General features: G+C 49.4%; 1 protein-coding gene and 1 pseudogene across 1 annotated transcript; one reads left to right on the top strand and one right to left on the bottom strand.

The window, feature by feature from the left end:
• Positions 1-7,273: 7,273 nt before the first annotated feature.
• LOC136503227 (uncharacterized) lies at positions 7,274-7,627 on the top strand. Its single transcript, XM_066498372.1, has one exon. The coding sequence runs from the start codon at positions 7,274-7,276 to the stop codon at positions 7,625-7,627; it is 354 nt and encodes a 117-aa protein (XP_066354469.1).
• Positions 7,628-9,727: 2,100 nt separating this feature from the next.
• On the bottom strand, positions 9,728-17,916 carry LOC136503226 (uncharacterized; annotated as a pseudogene).
• Positions 17,917-19,323: the final 1,407 nt, after the last annotated feature.

The following is a 19,323-nucleotide window of genomic DNA, read 5'->3' as shown; positions in this document are numbered from 1 at the left end:
CATGAAGACGGCAGACATCCCAGCTTTGAAGCAGGCCTCTAGGTGGCCGACGCTGGTGAGCCTAGTGATGAGGTTCGTGCGATAGTCGCGCGAGTAGAAGGGATCCTAGCCCACAGGCTATAGCATCGGCTCTAGTGGTATGCTCTATCCCACGTAAGTGTTGCCATATGCCCTTCGTATCTGCGAACACGATGCCCGTAGGCTGGCAAGGTCCTCCATGGGATCCGCTGCAGCCTTGGAGACATGGCTCGCAACCTCAGCAGCCAACTCTAGTGGAAGCTTCTCCATGGCAGCGGTGGTGGTCGGGGGGAGCGACGTGAAGGTAGAGAGCTAAGAGCGCTAGGGAGAGGTGGATCGCTAGGGAGCAATGCCAAAGGTAAGCTCCCGTGTTTCTTGAATGAAGGTGGGTAGAAATGCAAGGTGGAGAGGTGGGATTTTATGATCGTGTCTCTTGAAGTTTCCGTATGGCCACAGAATGGCGAATGTCATAGCAGTGTGAACCACATAAACCACATAAACACGTCTATAGTTCCCTAGGCTGCCCCCCCATTTCATTCTTGTATTTACTACAGACTCGTTTTCCAAACACGCGTTTGTAGCATAACTGTTGGCTCATTAATTCCTATTACAATCTGATTCAATTGGATTAATTAAGGAATAAAACATTCCAGCCTTCACATTCACAAGTGACAGCAAATTTGGACAAATTTTAGTTGCATTGTCACTATGTTCACTCATCATTTCAGTTGCATTCAACATCTACACATAACAAATTTGGACACCAAATTGCATCCATCCATCCATTCATTCATCCAGTTGCATTGAACATCCAGTTTCATTCATTCAATCAATGCATTGGGGATTACTTCTTTACGACATACATTAGAACACATCCAAGGACAACATAGACAACACACACAATAAACATGTTCATCTTCCACTTCAAATTCTCCAGCTTCTGCTCCATTTTCTTCTTCTTGGTGTCACCATTTGACTATCCACTGAACCTTCTTCATCCAGCAGCTCTACCCAATTCGAAGGGCGAACAATTATGTTGCCATGATCCTTCAACTGGTAGAAGTACTCCTTTTCAAATCGATAGTAACCACATAGCTTAGGAAACTGAAAATAGCCACAAATTAGAACCCTAATGATGCAAATTGGGGGGGGGGGATAACACTACGAAGAACTCACCCTATTCCTAGCACACTTGAAGTAGAGTCGGCCATGGTTGTCACCATCCTTCTTGGTCCACCCCTCCACCACCCGAGCAAGACCACAATTCAGGCAAGGGATCAGCGGGAACCCCCTGAGCTCACCAACTGGATCTGGAACAACATTGTGCTCAGAGACAATGCGGGTGTTGTGGGCACCTTGAAGCTTTCTCCTCACCCATCCACCTCCAGATGACTTCGTGAATGAGACATCATGTCTCGAGCTGGGAAAAGGGATAGAGAGCTTGGCGGTGGTGATGGAGGAAGGCAGCGAGAAGAAGTGAGGCAGATAGAGTGAGGTAGAGACAGAGGGAGACAGAGGTGGATATATATTTAATTTGGTCCAACCTTGCTACAGACGTGTGTTAATAACGTGCTGTAGTACTTTGCCTACGTACTTAGCCATTGGCACATGCTAACGGGCAAAGGGAGTGGCCTACGTACTTGGCGCGTATGGAAAATAGCGGGCAGTGGCCGTTGTCGCGCGCCTCTCATGCGGGCGGCGCCAATTGTTGTCATGTGGGGTGTAGGCTTGCTGCTTTGAGGCGCGCAGGCGATGGCCGGAGGGCACGCTGCTTTGGCGAGTGGCAAACCGAGGGGCACGCTGCTGCAACGGGTGGTGGTGGGCGGCTGTAGGGCCACGCTGCCTTCTCGAACTATAGGTAAGCTTGAGCCGCCGACGCTCCTCTCTTTCCCTCTTCTCTGCTGAAGCACCGCCACGCCGCTCGACGGTGAAATTCATCACCGTTGTTCCATCTTCTCCCAATTTCCCATGCTCCTAGCTCTACCTAGTTCTTGCAGTCCTCCTCAAAACCGCTGTAGCCACCTCCCGCCACCGCAATCGCCTTCAGCATCCGTTGCCGCCATGGCCGTGTCACCATGGCCACCATGGGCAGCTCACCGTGGCTAGCTTGTTCTGGCGCTCCTCTAGTGATCTTGTTTATTGTTTTAGCTCTCCTGCAACTCCGTGATGCTCATCGGCTCCGTTCTTTTACCGCTAACATGCAGGTCATGCTGGAACAGTGACCTTGCCACTAGTTCACGCCGCCGCATGCGCCATCACTGCCGGCCATCTAGCTCCGCCTCATCGTTGGTTCAACCCAGCAGCACATCGACATCGCAGTGAGCTGCTAATGCTACGTAAGCCCTTCGACTAAACTCTACCATGCTGTATCAGCCAAAGCACCACTACACCGCCGTTCTATGTCCGTTGAACTGCCATGGCTGCGGTCGAGCTCGAGTCTGACTCTAATTCATTCCTTTCTACAGTGTACTTGATCAGGCGTGCTCCGACTGTGCTTTGCCATGTCGAGCTATAGGGGATCGCTGGCATGCTCAACTATCCTCCCTGGCCCCCGGTGTGTGATTCTCTGTGAACTGTGGTGTGCTAAGCAAGAACTTTTATGAGCTTGTGTGAAATTGTGATGAATTTGCTTGTGTAAAACTTGCAATGTGAACTAAGTTTATTGGAAAAATGTGATTTTTATTACTAAAGCATTGATGAATTTACTTATATTCTTACATTTTCAATCTTCTTTTGTAGACTATGGAGGATCGAGGCCATTGGATGTATCTTTAGAACCGTACTTGTAATGAGTACTTGGAAGGATTGAAATATTTCCTAGCTATTGCAGAGGCGGACATGAGGAATGGACATAAGTCATCTATGTTGTGCCCATGTGTTGGTTGTAAGAATGAGAAGCAGTACTTGAATTAGTTGTCAGTCAATGCCCACCTAATTCTTTGAGGATTCATGGATGACTATAGATGTTGGAACAAACATGGAGAAGAAGGTGTCAATGAGCGAGATGGTGAGGAAGGACTTCATGAAACTTGTACTGGTGGCAATGAGGAAGCGCCCTTTGGCAATGAGGAAGAACCCTTTGGCTATGAGGAACTATGTGATGATAATGTAGCAGAGATTGCTGCCAGCCCTATCCCTATGGTTGAGAATCTAGAGGAGATGGTGCGTGATGCCTTTGGCTTTGATAAGTACACTGGTTCAGAGTTCAAGAAGCTGAAGCAGCTGTTGGAAGATATGAAGACACCACTCTATCTGAGTTGCAATGAGAGGTATACTAAGTTGTCCGCTTCACTAAAGCTTCTCCAACTAAAGGTGGCATATCACTAGACTAACAAGGGCTTCAGAGAATTGCTAGAAGTGCTCGGAGATATGCTTCCATGGGGGAATCAAATACCCAGGACTACATATGAGGCCAAGAAAATTGCTTCTCCTATGGTTGATGATTACAAATAGCACCCAGTAGATGTGTCGGGTATCAGTATCAGGGATACACGAAAGAAGGAAGCTAATGGTTGTGAACGCTAACTCCCTCGGATGGTCAAGAGTGTATCTTGGTCTCACCTAGCCCTGGGGGCATGGGCTCCATCTTGCACGACGTTAAGGATATGGGATCCGGGTCACCTGACCCTAAGGGTGTGGGCTTTGTCTCGCCTGACCCCTCGAGCGGGAGCCCCATCATGGCTGACCCCTTGGGAGAGAGCCCTATCACGTCTGACCTCAAGGGCATGGACTCCGCCTCACCTAATCCTAATAGCACAGGCTCTATCTCACCCGACCCCCAAGGGCACGTGCTCCCCCTCGGTCGACATAGGTCGGTACTAGCCCCAACCACTATGGGTCTGAAAGTACGAGTCTAGGGTCAAACTTTTGACGCTAGAAGGGGAGTAGGCACATCTTGATATGACCTTCGGCCATGATGGGCCACGTCTAAGGATGCACGTCGCCAACAGCATTGGCGTGCCAGCGCTATGCTACCTACTCCCCATATGGCCTCAGGCGGAGACGTCAGCGAGCCATACCATCCATTGGGATGGGATGGAGTGCTATGATCGGCTGATGACACCCGCGTACAGCGTTAGTGACAAATAGGGCCACAACATGGAGCCATCCCTGTCGTCATCTACAGGGCCAGCGGGACCCACGTAAAGGAGATGGAAGACATTGCAATCCTAGAAGCCTTCCTCTCCTCATCTCTTTCTCTCTCTCTCTCTCTCTGATGTAACCTGCATCTTCCCCTTCATCTATAAAAGGGGGAGAAGGGCACCCCACAGAGGGGGTATTCTAACACATCTGACACATCTAAGAGGCTGAAGGCTGAGGCACTCGATAGTAGACAAAAAGCTCAACCAGACTCACTATTTTCCCCAGAGACTTGGGACCTTGTCCCTCTCTCGCCTGTTTGTAACCCCTACTACAAAACAAGTGCCAGTAACACAAGCAGCAGACTAGACATAGGGACATTCCGCCCAAACTAGTATAAATCCTTGTGTCCTCGGAGCATAGCCATTCGGGTCAGATGCGTAAACTAGAAATTTACTAGCCGATGATTCAAAACACTAATAGTTGGCGCGCTAGGTACGGGCCTTTTACATGTCTCATCATCCACAACAGGCCACGGATGGCTAGCCATGGCGTTAGCTGGGTCCTAGGCTCGCACGTGCGCTTCGGGAGCCTGGACTTCATCGTCACCACGGAGGGAGAGCTAGCATAGGCTCCTGCCCCCGTCCAACCTCCTCGCTCCACCGGCCTTGATGCAACTGTCAAAGCCTTCGAGGAGCTACAGCTGCACACATCGGAGCCTGGTGTCCTCGGGAGCAACCAGCTCCTCGGCTTTGATGATAGGAGGCTAGAGCATCAGCTCGACGCCTTCCTAGGACCTCGACCATCCTAGGAGGATGTGCATTGACTCACCTTCTCCTTCGCCAATGTCATGACATAGCTTGCCGGAGGGGGGCCGCTCTCCCTAGAATATCTCACCCGGGATGCCTCGATAGTGTTCCCGTTCGGTCCGCACAATGTCACGAGGACCGTTGGTCACCTCGCGGTATAGTGCATGAGCTCGCCTCCCATGGATGACGAATTCATGGGAATGTCCAATTACATCGTGGAGTCTTTCCATGACCTTCTCACGGGAGATTTAGAGTCAATCTTTGACTCTGACTCTAGTAGGGGGAGCCATCACCCCTCGCGATAATGTTTTATGGCAAGTACCCTCGAAGGATGTGTCGAAAGCATCCATGAGGGAGGGGCTACCCCACCGAATGACTTTGATGATGAAGTCGAAGAAGATGTGGGGGCCCTTCCCCGCATGCAGGTGGAACAACTAAGGGTGCGGCATCAGGAGCTCGAAGATGCGCGCCTCTAGCTGGAGCAGGAGTGCGCGGAGCTCGAACGTGAGATCAAGCATCATGGGGATGGTGGCCATGCATACGCCATCACCCATGACATGAACCAGAGGATCGTCGAGGATAATAGAGGCCTCCCGCACTTCACTCGGGCAAGTCAGAACATAGCTACTGCGATGGCCCTAGTTTGAAGGCTCTTAGAGCCTATGACACCTGAAGACCATTGGCCCACCGTGAGATCCGCACACTGCTCGAGTGAGTAGCGGTGCAATAGGTGGAAAGCTCACTGTCTTGGTGATGCGAGCTTGATGCCAGTTAGCATGTGTCTTTAGGATGACATGGCCAGGACGTGTCCATTGACAAGGCGCCATGTGACGGCGGGGGACTTGCAATGGTCCTAGTGCATGAGCATCTTGGCCCCAACCATGACGCATGCAGCACCCTTGATGCTCGTAGGCGTGGATGGGGTGACAAGAGAGACAAGACTGGCTGATGCTACCATCCTTGTTGCAGTGAACGCTACAACAACGGTGAAGACCAGAGCCTAAGCCCCGATGTGCCGGGGCCCCAGGCTTTTGGCCAGCACATCCTCAATGCGGCTTTCCCACCACTGTATCAACCATCGACCAATGTCCTAAAGTACTCTAAGGAGATGAACCCTGGCTTGGGGCTCAAGGACTACCAGCTTGCTTGTCAAGCCGGAGGCGCAGATAGTGATTACTTAATTATCCGCAACCTCCCCTTGTTCCAACCAGATTCAAAGTTGGGCAGACTTGAAGAAGATGTTTGTGGGAAATTTCTAGGGCACCGACACACGCCCTGGGAACCCCTGGGATTTGACAAATTGCCGATAGAAGTCTGGAGAGACTCTCCATGAGTACATCCAATGCTTCTCCAGGCAATGCAATGAGTTACCTGATGTCGCCGACGCCGACATCATCGAAGCCTTCCTGTCTAGGACCACCTACGAGTCCTTGGTCCACAAGCTAGGACATAAGGGCCCTTAGACCACCAAGGAGTAGGGATGAAAACGGTACATAAATATTCCGAACTGAACGCTTTTGTTTTCTATATTATGATACCATTTTCTATATTATGATATCATTTCCGAATTTTGCCAAACATAAAAATTTGTCATTTTCAATTGGTTTCACAACCATTTTCAACCATTTTTTGTACTCTTTAATTGCTAAAATGTAGAAATATCCTGAACCGACCACTTTCATTTTCTATATTGTAATACCATTTTGGACCATTTTTGATCGTTTTCATCCCTACCAAGGAGCACCTCGACATCACGACTACCCACACCTTAGGCGAGGAGGCAGTCGGAGCAATTTTTGATCGCTCCACAGGCAAAGCAAGGCGGGACGAGGATGTCAGCAAGGGCCCCTCTAACCATCCAAACAAGAAGAAGAACAAGCAGCAGCACAGGGGCTCGCTCGTGGCTACTGCCGAGCAGAAAGGTGCCCGGGCACCCGCCTAGAATGCTCCAGACCACTCCGAGAAGCTACTTGAGGAGCCATGCCTGAACCATGCCTTCCCCATCAAACATCTGTACAAGGACTACACCCTCATGAAGCGATTCCTGTCTGGTGGCTCCGATAAGGGGAACCAGAGAAAGAAGCCAGAGCTAGCGGTAGAAGACGCCAAGGGGAAGGACGGTAGCTTTCCAACCCCGGCAGCTACCTCATCTTCGGTGGGACGGCAGCCTACAACTCCAAGCCCCACCAAAAGATTGCATGCCATGAGGTCTACATGACTGAACCGGCCACGCCATCTTTCCTCGGGTGGTCGGAGTCCGCCATCACCTTTGACCAATCTGACCACCCTTAAGCATCCCATAGCATTGGAGGTATCCGCTTGTGGTCGCCCCGATCATCGGCACGAAGCACCTCACCAAGGTGCTAATGGATGGAGGCATCGACCTCAACATCATGTGCATCGTGACACTCGACGCCATGGGCATTGGCCGGTCGCGCATCCGACCGATCGGGGCACCTTTCCATGGCATCGTGCCAGGGAAGCAAGCTGTATCGCTCGGGCAGATCAATCTGCTCATCACCTTTGGGGATCCGACCAACTACAGGATAGAGACACTCACCTTCAATGTGGTTGGATTCCATAGGACCTACCATGCCATCCTCGGACGACCATGCTACACGAAGTTCATGGTCGTCCCCATCTACACCTACCTAAAGTTCAAGGTGCCAGGCTCACGTGGGGTCATCACCATCAGCGCCACCTTCCTGCGCGGAGGTTGAGTGCTACGAGCATGACTCAGCAATCATTGCCTCCAAGGAGCTCGCGGTCATCAAGGAAGGGACTATCGAGGAGGCACCTAACTCCAAGTGGTTGGCTGGATCCTTTGAGCTCACGGAGGGAATCAAGGAGGTCCTCATAGACTCTAGTAGCTCTAAGGGCAAAGTGGTGCACATCAGATGGTCAAGAGCATATCTTGGTCTTGCCTGGCCCCGAGGGCACGGGCTCTGTCTTGCTTGACCTAAAGGATACGGGATCTAGGTCACCCAACCCAAAGGGCTCAGGCTCTGTCTCCCCCGACCCCTCGGGCGATAGCCTCGTCATGTCTGACCCCAAGGGCACGGAATTCGCCTTGCCCGATACTAAGAGCGTGGGCTCCATCTCGCCCGACACTGAGGGCACAAGATTCACCTCATCCGACACCGAGGGCACAGGCTTCGCCTCGCTCGACCCCTGAGGGTGCGGGCTCCCCCTTGCCCGATGGAGGTTTGTACCGCCCCCGACCACTATGGGTCTAAAAGTTTTAGTCTAGGGTCAAACTTCTAACGCCAGAAGGGGAGCAGGCGCATCTTGACATGACCTGAGGCCACGACAGGCCACGTCTGAGGATGCACATCGTCAAAAGCATCGGGCATGCTAGCACTGTGCTACCTACTCCCCGTATGGCCTCAGGCGGAGACATCAGCGAGCCATACCGTCCGTTGGGAAGGGATGGGGTGCCACAACCGGCTGACGATGCCCGCGTACGGCGTGAGTGATGAATAGGGCCATGACATGGAGCCATCCCCATCGTCATCTATAGGGCCGGTGGGACCTGCGTAAAGGAGATGGAAGACGTTGCAATCCCAAAAGCCTTCCTCTCCTTGTTTCTTTCTCTCTCTCTCTCTCTCTCTCTCTCTCCAATGTAACCTGCATCTTCCTTTTCATCTATAAAAGGGGAAGTAGGGCACCCCACGGAGGGGGGTATTCCGACACATTTAACACATCTGAGCGCCTGAAGGCTTAGGCACTCGATAGTAGACAAAGAGCTCACCCAGACTCACTCTTCTCACCAGAGACTTAGGGCCTTCTCCCTCTCTCGCCTATTTATAACACCTACTACAAACCAAGTGCTAGTAACACGAGCAGTAGCAGACTAGATGTAGGTACGTTCCACCTGAACTAGTATAAATCCTTATGTCCTCCGAGGATAGCCATCCGGGTCAGATGCGCAAACTAGAAATTTACTAGTCAGTGCTTCAAAACACTGACAAGATGGTATTCAGTGGCGGGTCATTGATCTCAAGATTCAAACTTTTGCTGATGAGCCAAGGAATCTTCCATTTGCACACATCACGGATGGCATGAACCCATCACTACCAGATTTAGCTTCTTTGCTGAGTGCCTCAAGCACTTGGCAAAGGCCAATATACACTCGGCAAAGCCTTTGCCGAGTGTTACACTCGGCAAAGGGCGCTCGGTAAATAGTTTATCGGCAAAGACCTCTTTGCCGAGTGCACTTTATCGGGCACTCGGCAAAGCCTTTGCCGAGTGCTAATCTGACACTCGGCAAAGTAAAGTCACCGTGACGGCGAGCGCCACCATGTCAAGGTCAAGCACTCGGCAAAGGTCGCCGCTTTGCCAAGCGCCGTTGACTCAGGCACTCGACAAAGGTGGGCACTATGCCGAGTGCCACCGGGAAGACACTCGGCAAACAGGCGACCTTTGCCGAGTGCCTTGCCCATGGCACTCGGCAAATCTGTGATGTTTGCCGAGTGCAATGGCCTTTGCACTCTGCAAAGCATGATCCCAAGTAGTGCCTTTGCCAAGTGTCATGGCCATTGCACTCGGCAAAGTGACTGAAAACAACCTTTTTATTTGTTTTTTACATCCCATCCAAACAAACAGAAGATATATATAACAAACATCACCAACATCACATATATATCTTCAACAACACATATATATCACCAACACCACATATATATCACAAACGTCACATATATATCACAAACGTCACATGTCTCACAATATATCACAAATAAGTTCACAACTAATCCAAGTGCTCCATCATCTACAACCACAATTGCAAATAGAAGTACCATTAACAACCACAAGTATCATCACCAAGATGGGCAATGAGACTGATTTGGTGAAGGATTCACTGAAGCATGAGCATCATTCGATGCTGCCGATTGATTCTGCACAAAGGAGAAGAGATTACATGTGTGAGACAAGATAAATATATACCATACATGAATAAAACTTTCATACTCCACTAGGTTTGACCATAAGCATGAACATAGAAACTAAAACATGTATACTCACAGGAGTTGAATAGTGAGGAGGTGGAGGTGTAGGTGGAGCGAATAGCGAAGGTGGCGGAACTACACCCGTAGCGGCGCCAAGACTTTGCATGTACTGAAGAATGTCCACCATCCTCCGCTGCTCGGCCTCCCACTCAGCCTCCCGCTCGGCCTCCACCCTCTCCATCTTCGCCTACATCTGATCCCGTATCCTCCTCAATTGTTCCAGCTGGGCCTACAATATATTCACCCCAATGTTACAATAATGCAAAGGAAAGGTATGAAAAAACCAATGAATGATGAATAAACCAGGAATAACCTCGAGTGCCTCCACCCGGTGGTGTGAAGTGTCCTGTCGAGGTCGTATGGCCAGGCTCGTGCTCATGCTTCTTGCTTGAATCTAGGAGAGACTGGGAGTAGCGGCTGAGTCAATTGTGCCATCACCAATCTAGTACCGCCCATGCTTCTTGCCTCCTCCCACCCTCATGATGACTTCTCCATCAAGGTCTTTGGTGCTCGGATCATACTCTAGCCCATGGACCTCCCTTGCCATCGATGTGTACTCACTGAGGTGGTTGTGGATGGTCGCATTGCTGTATGCCTCAGGCCCGTCCTCTGGGTTGTAGTCAACGTCGGACATCGCCTTGCCCTTGTGGGCCATAGCAAATGCCTTGAAGATGGATCAAGGCTGGCCACCATGTGATGCTGACTACGAGAAAAACAACAAGATGATTAGAAATCATGCAGAATTGAGCGTTAGAATAAATAAATGAATTCACGTACCCAAATTTCTACATATCCACTGAGGCTACGGCTGCCTTGATGGTGTGCTACTCCTGGCATCATCAAACGCTGTTCCCAGCACAAGTTGTGAGTCTCCTCCCACTCGCATGAGCACCACTTGTCCACCATCTGTACCCAGCACTAGGGATGTGCGGCGCACCAATAAGGAATCATCTACAGGCCATCAAGTACATGACATATCAGAAGATGAAATTAAGCCTACTTAATCTCAAAAGGAATCAGTATTAATATTCTGTATTTACCTAGAAGCACTGGTCCCTGGTCAGCGTCATGGTTCTTGCGTCCCTTTTGGTGATCTTCGTTCCAAGGACGGTCCCGTGGTAAGTTACGATGGCCTGGATGCGCGCCTCGCAATGCATGTCCACAACGAGTTTTTTTGTAGCATTTGGTAGCCACCGCATCCACCCTGGCCTCATGTCCGTCCTGGCATCTAAAGAAATACTGCATACAAACATGATGTATCCATTCATTATTTTAAGAATGTCCAATGAATGCGATGTATTGAGCAATGTAGTGCGAGGAAGACTTACCCACAGCTCTTGCTTCACCCACTCTGCCTTGTTGTTGAATACCCTGCAGTCCCGATCTACAGCATCGGGGGCAGCGGCGTAGTGGTCAAACGAGTAGGCTGGCCCTGTCACTCCGGCGTACTCAACTAGGCCAGGGAAGTGCTCCTTGCATAGAAGACCGAGGATGCCATTGACTTGGCGTGTGTGACAACCTCCACTCACCACAATCGTCTAGTTCCTGCCCAAGTGATTAAGAAAAAATATTAGTTTCTATTTTGATTTTCAACATATCATATAAAGTAGTGATAACATCTAAAGTTACTTACTTTCCCCCAACGGGTCGAATCAGCGGGCATCTCTCACGAGGTATCGGTCGCCAAGGGAGGCTCACGGGACCTTGCAAGTAGACACTCGACAAACTAGAGGAAGCAGAACCCCTTGATGTCGCCTCATCCTCGTCGTCCTCCTGCGCATCCTCCTGTGCCTCCTCGGCGTCCTCTTGGGGCACCTGCTCCTCCTCCTCACGCGATGGGGCGGCATGCGATGGCTCCCTCCTGTGGCTGCTCCTCCTCCTACTCTCCCCTGGTGCAGCAGTCATTGTCCTTTAGTACAAGGACTCTAGCTTCCTCATCCCATCGCCCACCATCTTTGTTCAATCACCTACAATTAAAAAGAGTAAACCAATAATTATAGATAAACAAGAAGTACTTAGAAAGAGATGCAAAATAAACAAAATGTAATTATAAAATAACATAGTATTACATGTATTAGAAATAATCTTCATGATCGGGATTAGCTAGATCATAAGTCTCATCATGACTATCAATCATGCTGAAATAATCAACACTATCCGAATGAGCAATGTTGCCATTGTCATTGTCTAAATGTAATCGCTCAAGCATTTGTAAGTCCTTCACATTTTGCACCTCATCTCCAGCGTCCTCTTCAATAACCGTTTCATTGTCTACTTCCATTCCGATTGCTTCGGTTAAGTCTATCTCAAACCTCCCTTCTAGTCCCTCTTCTTGAAAGAACTCTCCGTCATATGTGTTTGGGTCTAAGTTGTAATCTTCATCGTTTGGGAGAGGCACTTTACCGTGTGGCGATACCCTGTGCACAATATCCCAACCCTTAAGATGCCTTTTGGTTTGACATGCATATGAGGGATAATAAACTTGCGTGGCCTATTGGGCCACAATATAGACATCGTCTCCTGGTAAGATGGAATCCTATCAAATTTCGACTAGCCCAAGATTAGAATATGTCTGTCTTGTTACTTTAGGATCAAACCAATGGCATTTGAATATGACGGGATTAAAAGGTTTGGAACCATGAAACTTGAGTTCATATATTTCTTCAATTCTTCCATAATACTCGACCTCATCAACGTCGGGCATAAAAACTCCAGAACTTGTGGTTCTTCGATTGGGCAGACTCTGCTCGTAACTTGTTGTGTGAAAGCGATATCCATTCATGTCATAATCGGAAAATGATCTGACCCTATAGGCAAAGCTATTGGCAACCTGTCTCAACTCGGCATGCATAGACGCATCCCTCTGGCCCTGCAAGCTCAAGCAGGATACATCGTTATATTATTCACATGTACGAGTAACTTGGAATGTCAAACTAAGTACGAGCTAAATTGGACGGTACCTTCCATTTGAACAAAGAAATGAAATCGGGCATTCCATTTCCCGCACCCTGTCTAAGAAGGGTATCTAGCTGCTGCGGGGTAGGATCCCTTGATTGACACCAGAATTCATGAAGAAATTCCCTGTACCAACGAGAAACAAGGGGGTTGAATGCAGAATAGTGATGACATATTTAACAAGTTTGTTGAGAACTTACTGCATGTACGACGCCACTTCGTCCAGGTTGGTCAACACATATAGCATGATATGGCGCCACTCTTCATGATTCAAGGTCTTGGGGGTCGATGCACTTGCGCTTCCGAGTTGCCCTCGAAAAAGGCTAAGGTTCGATTCATTTTCACCAGCATTGTAACAAGGGGGTGGATTATGCACGCTAGGGAGGTTGTCACCATAGTATGTTGTTGTGAAGTTCGCCACCTCCTCCAGAATGTATGCCTCTGCAATGGAAGCCTCGATTTTGTATTTATTTCTACATTTCTTTCGAAGAACCTTTAGACATCTCTCGATTGGATAGCACCAACGGCCCTGCACGGCCCCCCATTCGTGCCTCATACGGGAGGTGCAAAATCAAATGTTGCATCGGATTGAAGAAGCCGGGTGGAAAGATCTTCACCAACTTATAGAGCAACATAGGTGCCATTCTTTCCAAGTCAGCAATCATGGTCCGAGATAACTCCTTGGCACAAACCTGGCGAAAGAAATAGCTCAACTCTACCAGCACTAGCCAGACATGCTGAAAGGTCCTTGTTTGGTTTTGGTAATTGAGTGACAACCTAGGTGGACTAATTGTGTTTATGTGAGATACATAGGTGATTAGTCTACAGGTACATGTGTGTGAGCAACATATGCCATGAAGGTGAAAATGGCTTGGAGATGTTGCAAAGCTCACACATGTGATGATGAAGGAGCTTAAATGCACACGAGACATGACATTGAGTCATGTGATCAAGATGGAGAAGATCAAGACAAGACTTGGCTTGATGGACCAGTTGCAAGCATGAAGGGCAAGTCAAAGGCTTTGGAGTGATGGACCACGTGGCGGTGAAGCTTGAGCAAGACTTGGCGCCGATGGACGATGGCAACGGTGAAGAGCAAGTAAAGTCAAGATCGATGAACCAATATGATCACATGATGATATGAAGTGGATCATATCATTGTTGATCGTGTTGGTGCATGTGTTGCATTGACATTGGAGGAGATGGAATGGAATGCGCAAGGCAAAGGTATAACCTAGGGCATTTCATTTCACCGGTCATAGGTGTGTAGAGAAGTTTATGACCGGGTTTAGGATAGATGGCCGTACTATCAAGAGGAGCAAACTTGTTTGCATATCGGTCATCTAGTGCCACTCGAGTGATCTAACTTTGCATCATCGCTAGGATCGAGTGGCGTGGCAAGTTGAGTGGCTAACATCCTTTGGGAAATGATTATGAAAAGCTAACACACATACACATGGTGGTGTACACTTGGTGGTGTTGGCACATTTACAAAGGAGGTGGTGTTTGCAGGGTTGAGATGGATTCGGTGCTTTTGGGAAAATGGAATGTCTATTTTCTATTGCGCCGGATGCAAATTCTTGTGGTTGGCACATTAGAGCAAGGGTGAAGAAGTTGGAAGTGAAAACGAGTTGGTCACGAAGACGCTGGCGTTGGTCAACTAACCGGACGCTGGGTCTGAAAGCATCGGACGCTGGAAGCATGCGTCTGGTCGAGCTGGTCGGTCGGCACAGTACCGAGGGTATTGCACCGGACGCTGGTCTGTGCCCGGTCAAGGTGGACCAGACGCGTCCGGTCGAAGAAATACGCCTCGGGTACCTTACTGGAAACGACCAGACGCTGGGGTCCAGCGTCCGGTCAGTTGAAGCTGCTGCGTCCGGTTAGGTCAAGTGACCGTTGGAATCGGGACACGTGGCCATCTATGGGCGACCAGACGCTGAGGTCCAGCGGCCGGTCAACACGACCGGAGCGTTCGGTCGGCCCGATTTTTGCCCAGTGAAGGGGTAACGGCTAGTTTAGCCCTTGGGGCTATAAATAGAAGTGGCCTTCGGCCATGGCTAATGCTGAGCACCTTGGGGGACTTTGTGTCCATGATTGAGAGTGCTTAGGAGCCCTCCATCTCACACATACTTGATAGCGATCATCCGATTGTGTGAGTGAGCGATTCTAGTGCGATTGCCTCGTGAGGTTGCATCGAGTGGCACTAGGTGATCGAGTTGTAAGCCGGTGGTGCTTGTTACTCTTGGAGGTTGCCACCTCCTAGACGGCTTGGTGGTGGTCTCCATCGAAGCGTGCAAGAAGCTTGTGCGGCGCTCCGGAGAAGTGCTTGTGAGGGGCATTGTGCTCGCCCCGCGGGAGCCGCGAAGAGCAACTCTAGTAAAGCGTGTCATTGAGCTACCCTCACTTTTGGGGTAGGTTCTTGCAGCGCCCGATGTGCGGGCTTAGCGGGTGATGCTAATTAGCCGCCGAACCACCAAGTGAGCGGTCGACACAATGGGGACTAGCGTGTTGGCAAACACGTGAACCTTGGGAGAAAAATCATCGTGTCAACCTTATTCTTCCCGTTGGTTTGCATCCCCGTTACACAAGCTTGCAATTACTTTTATACATATTAAGCTTGTGTAATTGCTCTTGTAATTAGATAGCTTGTGTAGCTTGCTAATTACCTTCTTGCTTGTGTAGCATAGAAGTAGCTCCCTTGCGTGGCTAATTTGGTTTTAGTAACCTTGTTAGTCACATTGCTTAGTTTGTGTAGCTAAGTATTTATGCTCTCTAATTAGGCATTGGTTGCCTTGTTATTGAGCATTGCTAGTGAGCATCGTTAGCTTTGTGCTTTTGCTTACTAGCATGTGTAGGAGCTTTCTTGTTGCTTAAAATACTAGTGGCATAGGTTTGTGTAACCTTGCTCTTAGAATTGTTTAGGAGAGCTCTAGCTAGCCCAGCACCTGGGTTGCATATTTGTTATCTTTGCAAGGTGCTAGTGAACATATCTAGTGGGGTATAGTCTTGGCTAGACCGATAGTTTTAATTCCGCATTTGTATCGGTTAGCCGACGCGATTAAGTTTTAGAAAAGACTATTCACCCCCCCTCTAGTCGCCATCTCGACCCTTCACATGCTCAGGGACATGGCCTCAAACCATCACCGGAAGAAGCCGCTCAATCCATATGTGGTAGTCATGACTCCTCATCCCTAAGACTCGCATAGTAGATAAGTTCACTCCCCTCCTCAGATTAGCTGCATACCCATCAGGGAACATTAATGTCTGGATCCATTCTAGTACTTCCCTCCTTTGGGGCTTGCTCAAGACAAAATCGGCCTTAGGCCTTCTCCATGTCTTGCCGTGACTAGGAGGCTTCATATCTTGGTTTGGTCTATCGCACAATGTTGCCAGATCCACTCTAGCCTTAATGTTGTCCTTTGACTTGTTAGGAATGTCCATGATTGTTGCCCAAAGTGCCTCAACGACATTCTTTTCAGTGTGCATTACATCAATGTTGTGTGGAAGGAGAAGGTCATCAAAATAGGGGAGCCGAGTCAAGCCTGACTTATGAGTCCACATATGTTGCTCACCATATCCCACAAAACCACCTTCTAGATTGACCACGAGACCATCTATCTGTTCACGAACCGTGGCACCAGTCATTATCGGTGGTGCAGGGTCTGTCACTATGACACCTTTCATAAAGTTCTTGATGTCTCGTCTGAATGCATGGTCAAGAGGGAGGAATTGCTGATGTTTGTCGAACGATGAATACTTGCACCCTTATGCAACCAAATGAACCTCAGACCTTCCTTGCATACTGGGTATGGGAACTTCCCATGAACACACCAGGCATAGAATATCCCATACGCTAGGAAGTCATGCAGGGAGTAGTGGTACCAAACATGCATTTTGAAGTTTTTCTTTGTAGCTCGGTCGTATGTCCATACCCCTTCCTCCCAAGCATGGACCAATTCATCAATCACAGGCTCCATGAACACACCCATATTATTCCCTGGGTGTCCAGGAATTATCAACGACAAGAATACGTTTTGTCGTTGAAATCATACACCGGGGGGGAGATTGAGGGGGATAACGAACATGGGCCAACATGTGTATGGGGCAGCCATCATTCCATAAGGATTGAACCCATCTGTTTCTAGCGCAACACATACATTACGAGCCTCTTTATCTTTCTCATGATGAATGCCATCAAAGTGGGTCCATGCTTCACCATCGGATGCATGTACCATCCTGTCAGGATTGTATCGTTTGCCATTTTTGTGCCATGTCATCTGTTTAGCGGATTCCTCAGTCATGTATAGCCATTAGATCCTCGGTATGAATGGAAGGTGCCATAGGATTGTCACGGGAATGTCAAGCTGCCTCTTCTAGCCATCACCAGAATCTACCTCCGAAAACCTAGAGGATTTACACTTTGGACAATACTTTGCTTCCACGTATTCTTTCCTAAATAGGACGCACCCCTTTGGGCAAGCATATATCCACTCATATGACATCTTAAGTGCATGAAGGAGTTTCTGTGACTCGTGCATGCTCTTTGGCAGAAGGTGACCCTCCGGAAGCAGGCTGCCAATAACTGTCAACATACCATCGAAGGCATCTCGACTCAGGCTATACTGGGACTTTAATGCCATTATGCGTCCAATGGCATCCAGTTGAGAAACCTTTGCCTCCTCTGTACGTCCTTCAGCGAACTGTGCCTCATGATAGTCATTTAACATGTCTACTACCCCGGCATCAGCATCATAATCCTTGACGTGTGGTCTCACCACCTCCTCTCTCATACAATCAGCTTCACCATGGTAGACCCACTGAGTATAGTCTGCCATAAATCCATTCTTCCAAAGATGTTCCCCCATGACCTTCTTAGTTTGTCTTTTCCTATTTACACATTTGCTGTAGGGACAACAAATTTTACTCGCTCCTTTAGCAGCCATGCCGAATGCCCATTCCAAGAAAGCATCTGTCTTGTCGATCCATTCATTGGTGACCTAACCCTGACTTGCGTGGCCCGTGTACATCCACTCACGGTCCTCCATCCTCTAACATATATAGTGGTGAGTAATATAAACATCAATTACATCTACACGACGTTCCTACTATCTAATAGGTGAGGATAGGTCCTAATCCCACCCACAGATCCATAGATGAGGTTAGTTTCCATGCTCTACTCCTATCCAAGACAGAATTTCGGCAGCACCTCCCCGCTGGTCTCCAAATAAACGTCCTGCCAGGGAGAGTGTGTATTCGGAGAACAATAGGGAGATGATGCCGAAACTCTATCTCAGATCGGAGCAGACCATGTAAACTAACACCACCTACGCATCCACGGGCTGTCCAAAAAACGTGAACAATTCAAAACAGATACAATTTTAGATATGGAAATATCTGTATATTTCCAATCGTATCTCTTTCGAACGGGAGACGCCTAACTGGGTTACGTGATCTATGACCATGATACGGAAAGAGGGGTTATACCTAGGGTGGCGGTGGAGTCAGGCTACCGGGGCCATGGCGGGTCAGTGCAGTGGTGAGGCGACGCGGTGCAGGCGGACCCGCAGCGGCGAGGAAGGCGATCGAGGTCATCGAGGTACACCGGCTCTGCTCCGATGGGCTCTTCTCTGCAAAAAAAGAAACATAAAACTGTCAATACAAAATTTTGGCAGCACCTCCCCTGCACGGTGAGGTTTCCAAAACCTGCAAGAAAACCAACGACACGATGGCTGACATGCACATATATATGAACGACATGATGGCCGACATGCACAAGATTATATCCAACCATATATATAACAATGTCACATCCACTACTACGACTCCTACGACTACCACCACTACTACTCTACCACTACTACTACCACAACTACTAGTAATACTACGATGACGACGACAACGGTAGGGCATACCTAGTGGGCGTCGTCGGGTGGCGGTGGTGAAGGGGCCAGGGCACCGGTGGACAAGGCGACGACTAGGGAAGCATCGGGGACGTGGCAACGGCGGCCGGGGTGCCCCCTCCTCCTCCTTCTTCTTCCTCCTTCCTCCTTCTTCCTCCTCCTCCTTCTCTTCCTCCTTCTTCCTCCTCTCCTCCTCTCCTCCTCCTCTCTTTCTCCTCCTCCTCTGACGGCACGGTGTGGGCGCGGGTGGTGGTGGCGGTGGCGGTGGCGCTGGCATGGGCTCGTGCGGGCGGGGGCAGCGCTAGCGTGGGTGGTGGTGGTGGCAATGCTGGCACGGGCGTGCCTATGTGCGTGTGTGCGGTGTGTATGGGCCGGCTGGGCCGGCGGGGTTAAATCCCCCTTTGCCGAGTGCCCCAGATCTGGCACTCGGCAAAGTATTTTTTTTATTTTTTTAATTCTTTGCCGAGTGCCACGCGGCCTGGCACTCGACAAAGAAGTTTTTTTTTTAAATTTCCCTTTGCCGAGTGTCTTCTCCTGACACTCGGCAAAGCG

The sequence above is a fragment of the Miscanthus floridulus genome, chromosome 14 (assembly GCF_019320115.1).
Source record: "Miscanthus floridulus cultivar M001 chromosome 14, ASM1932011v1, whole genome shotgun sequence".
Classification (NCBI taxonomy): Eukaryota; Viridiplantae; Streptophyta; class Magnoliopsida; order Poales; family Poaceae; genus Miscanthus; species Miscanthus floridulus.
The sequence above is the reverse complement of the archived record's forward strand: the minus strand, read 5'-3'. Positions and strand labels throughout refer to the sequence as shown.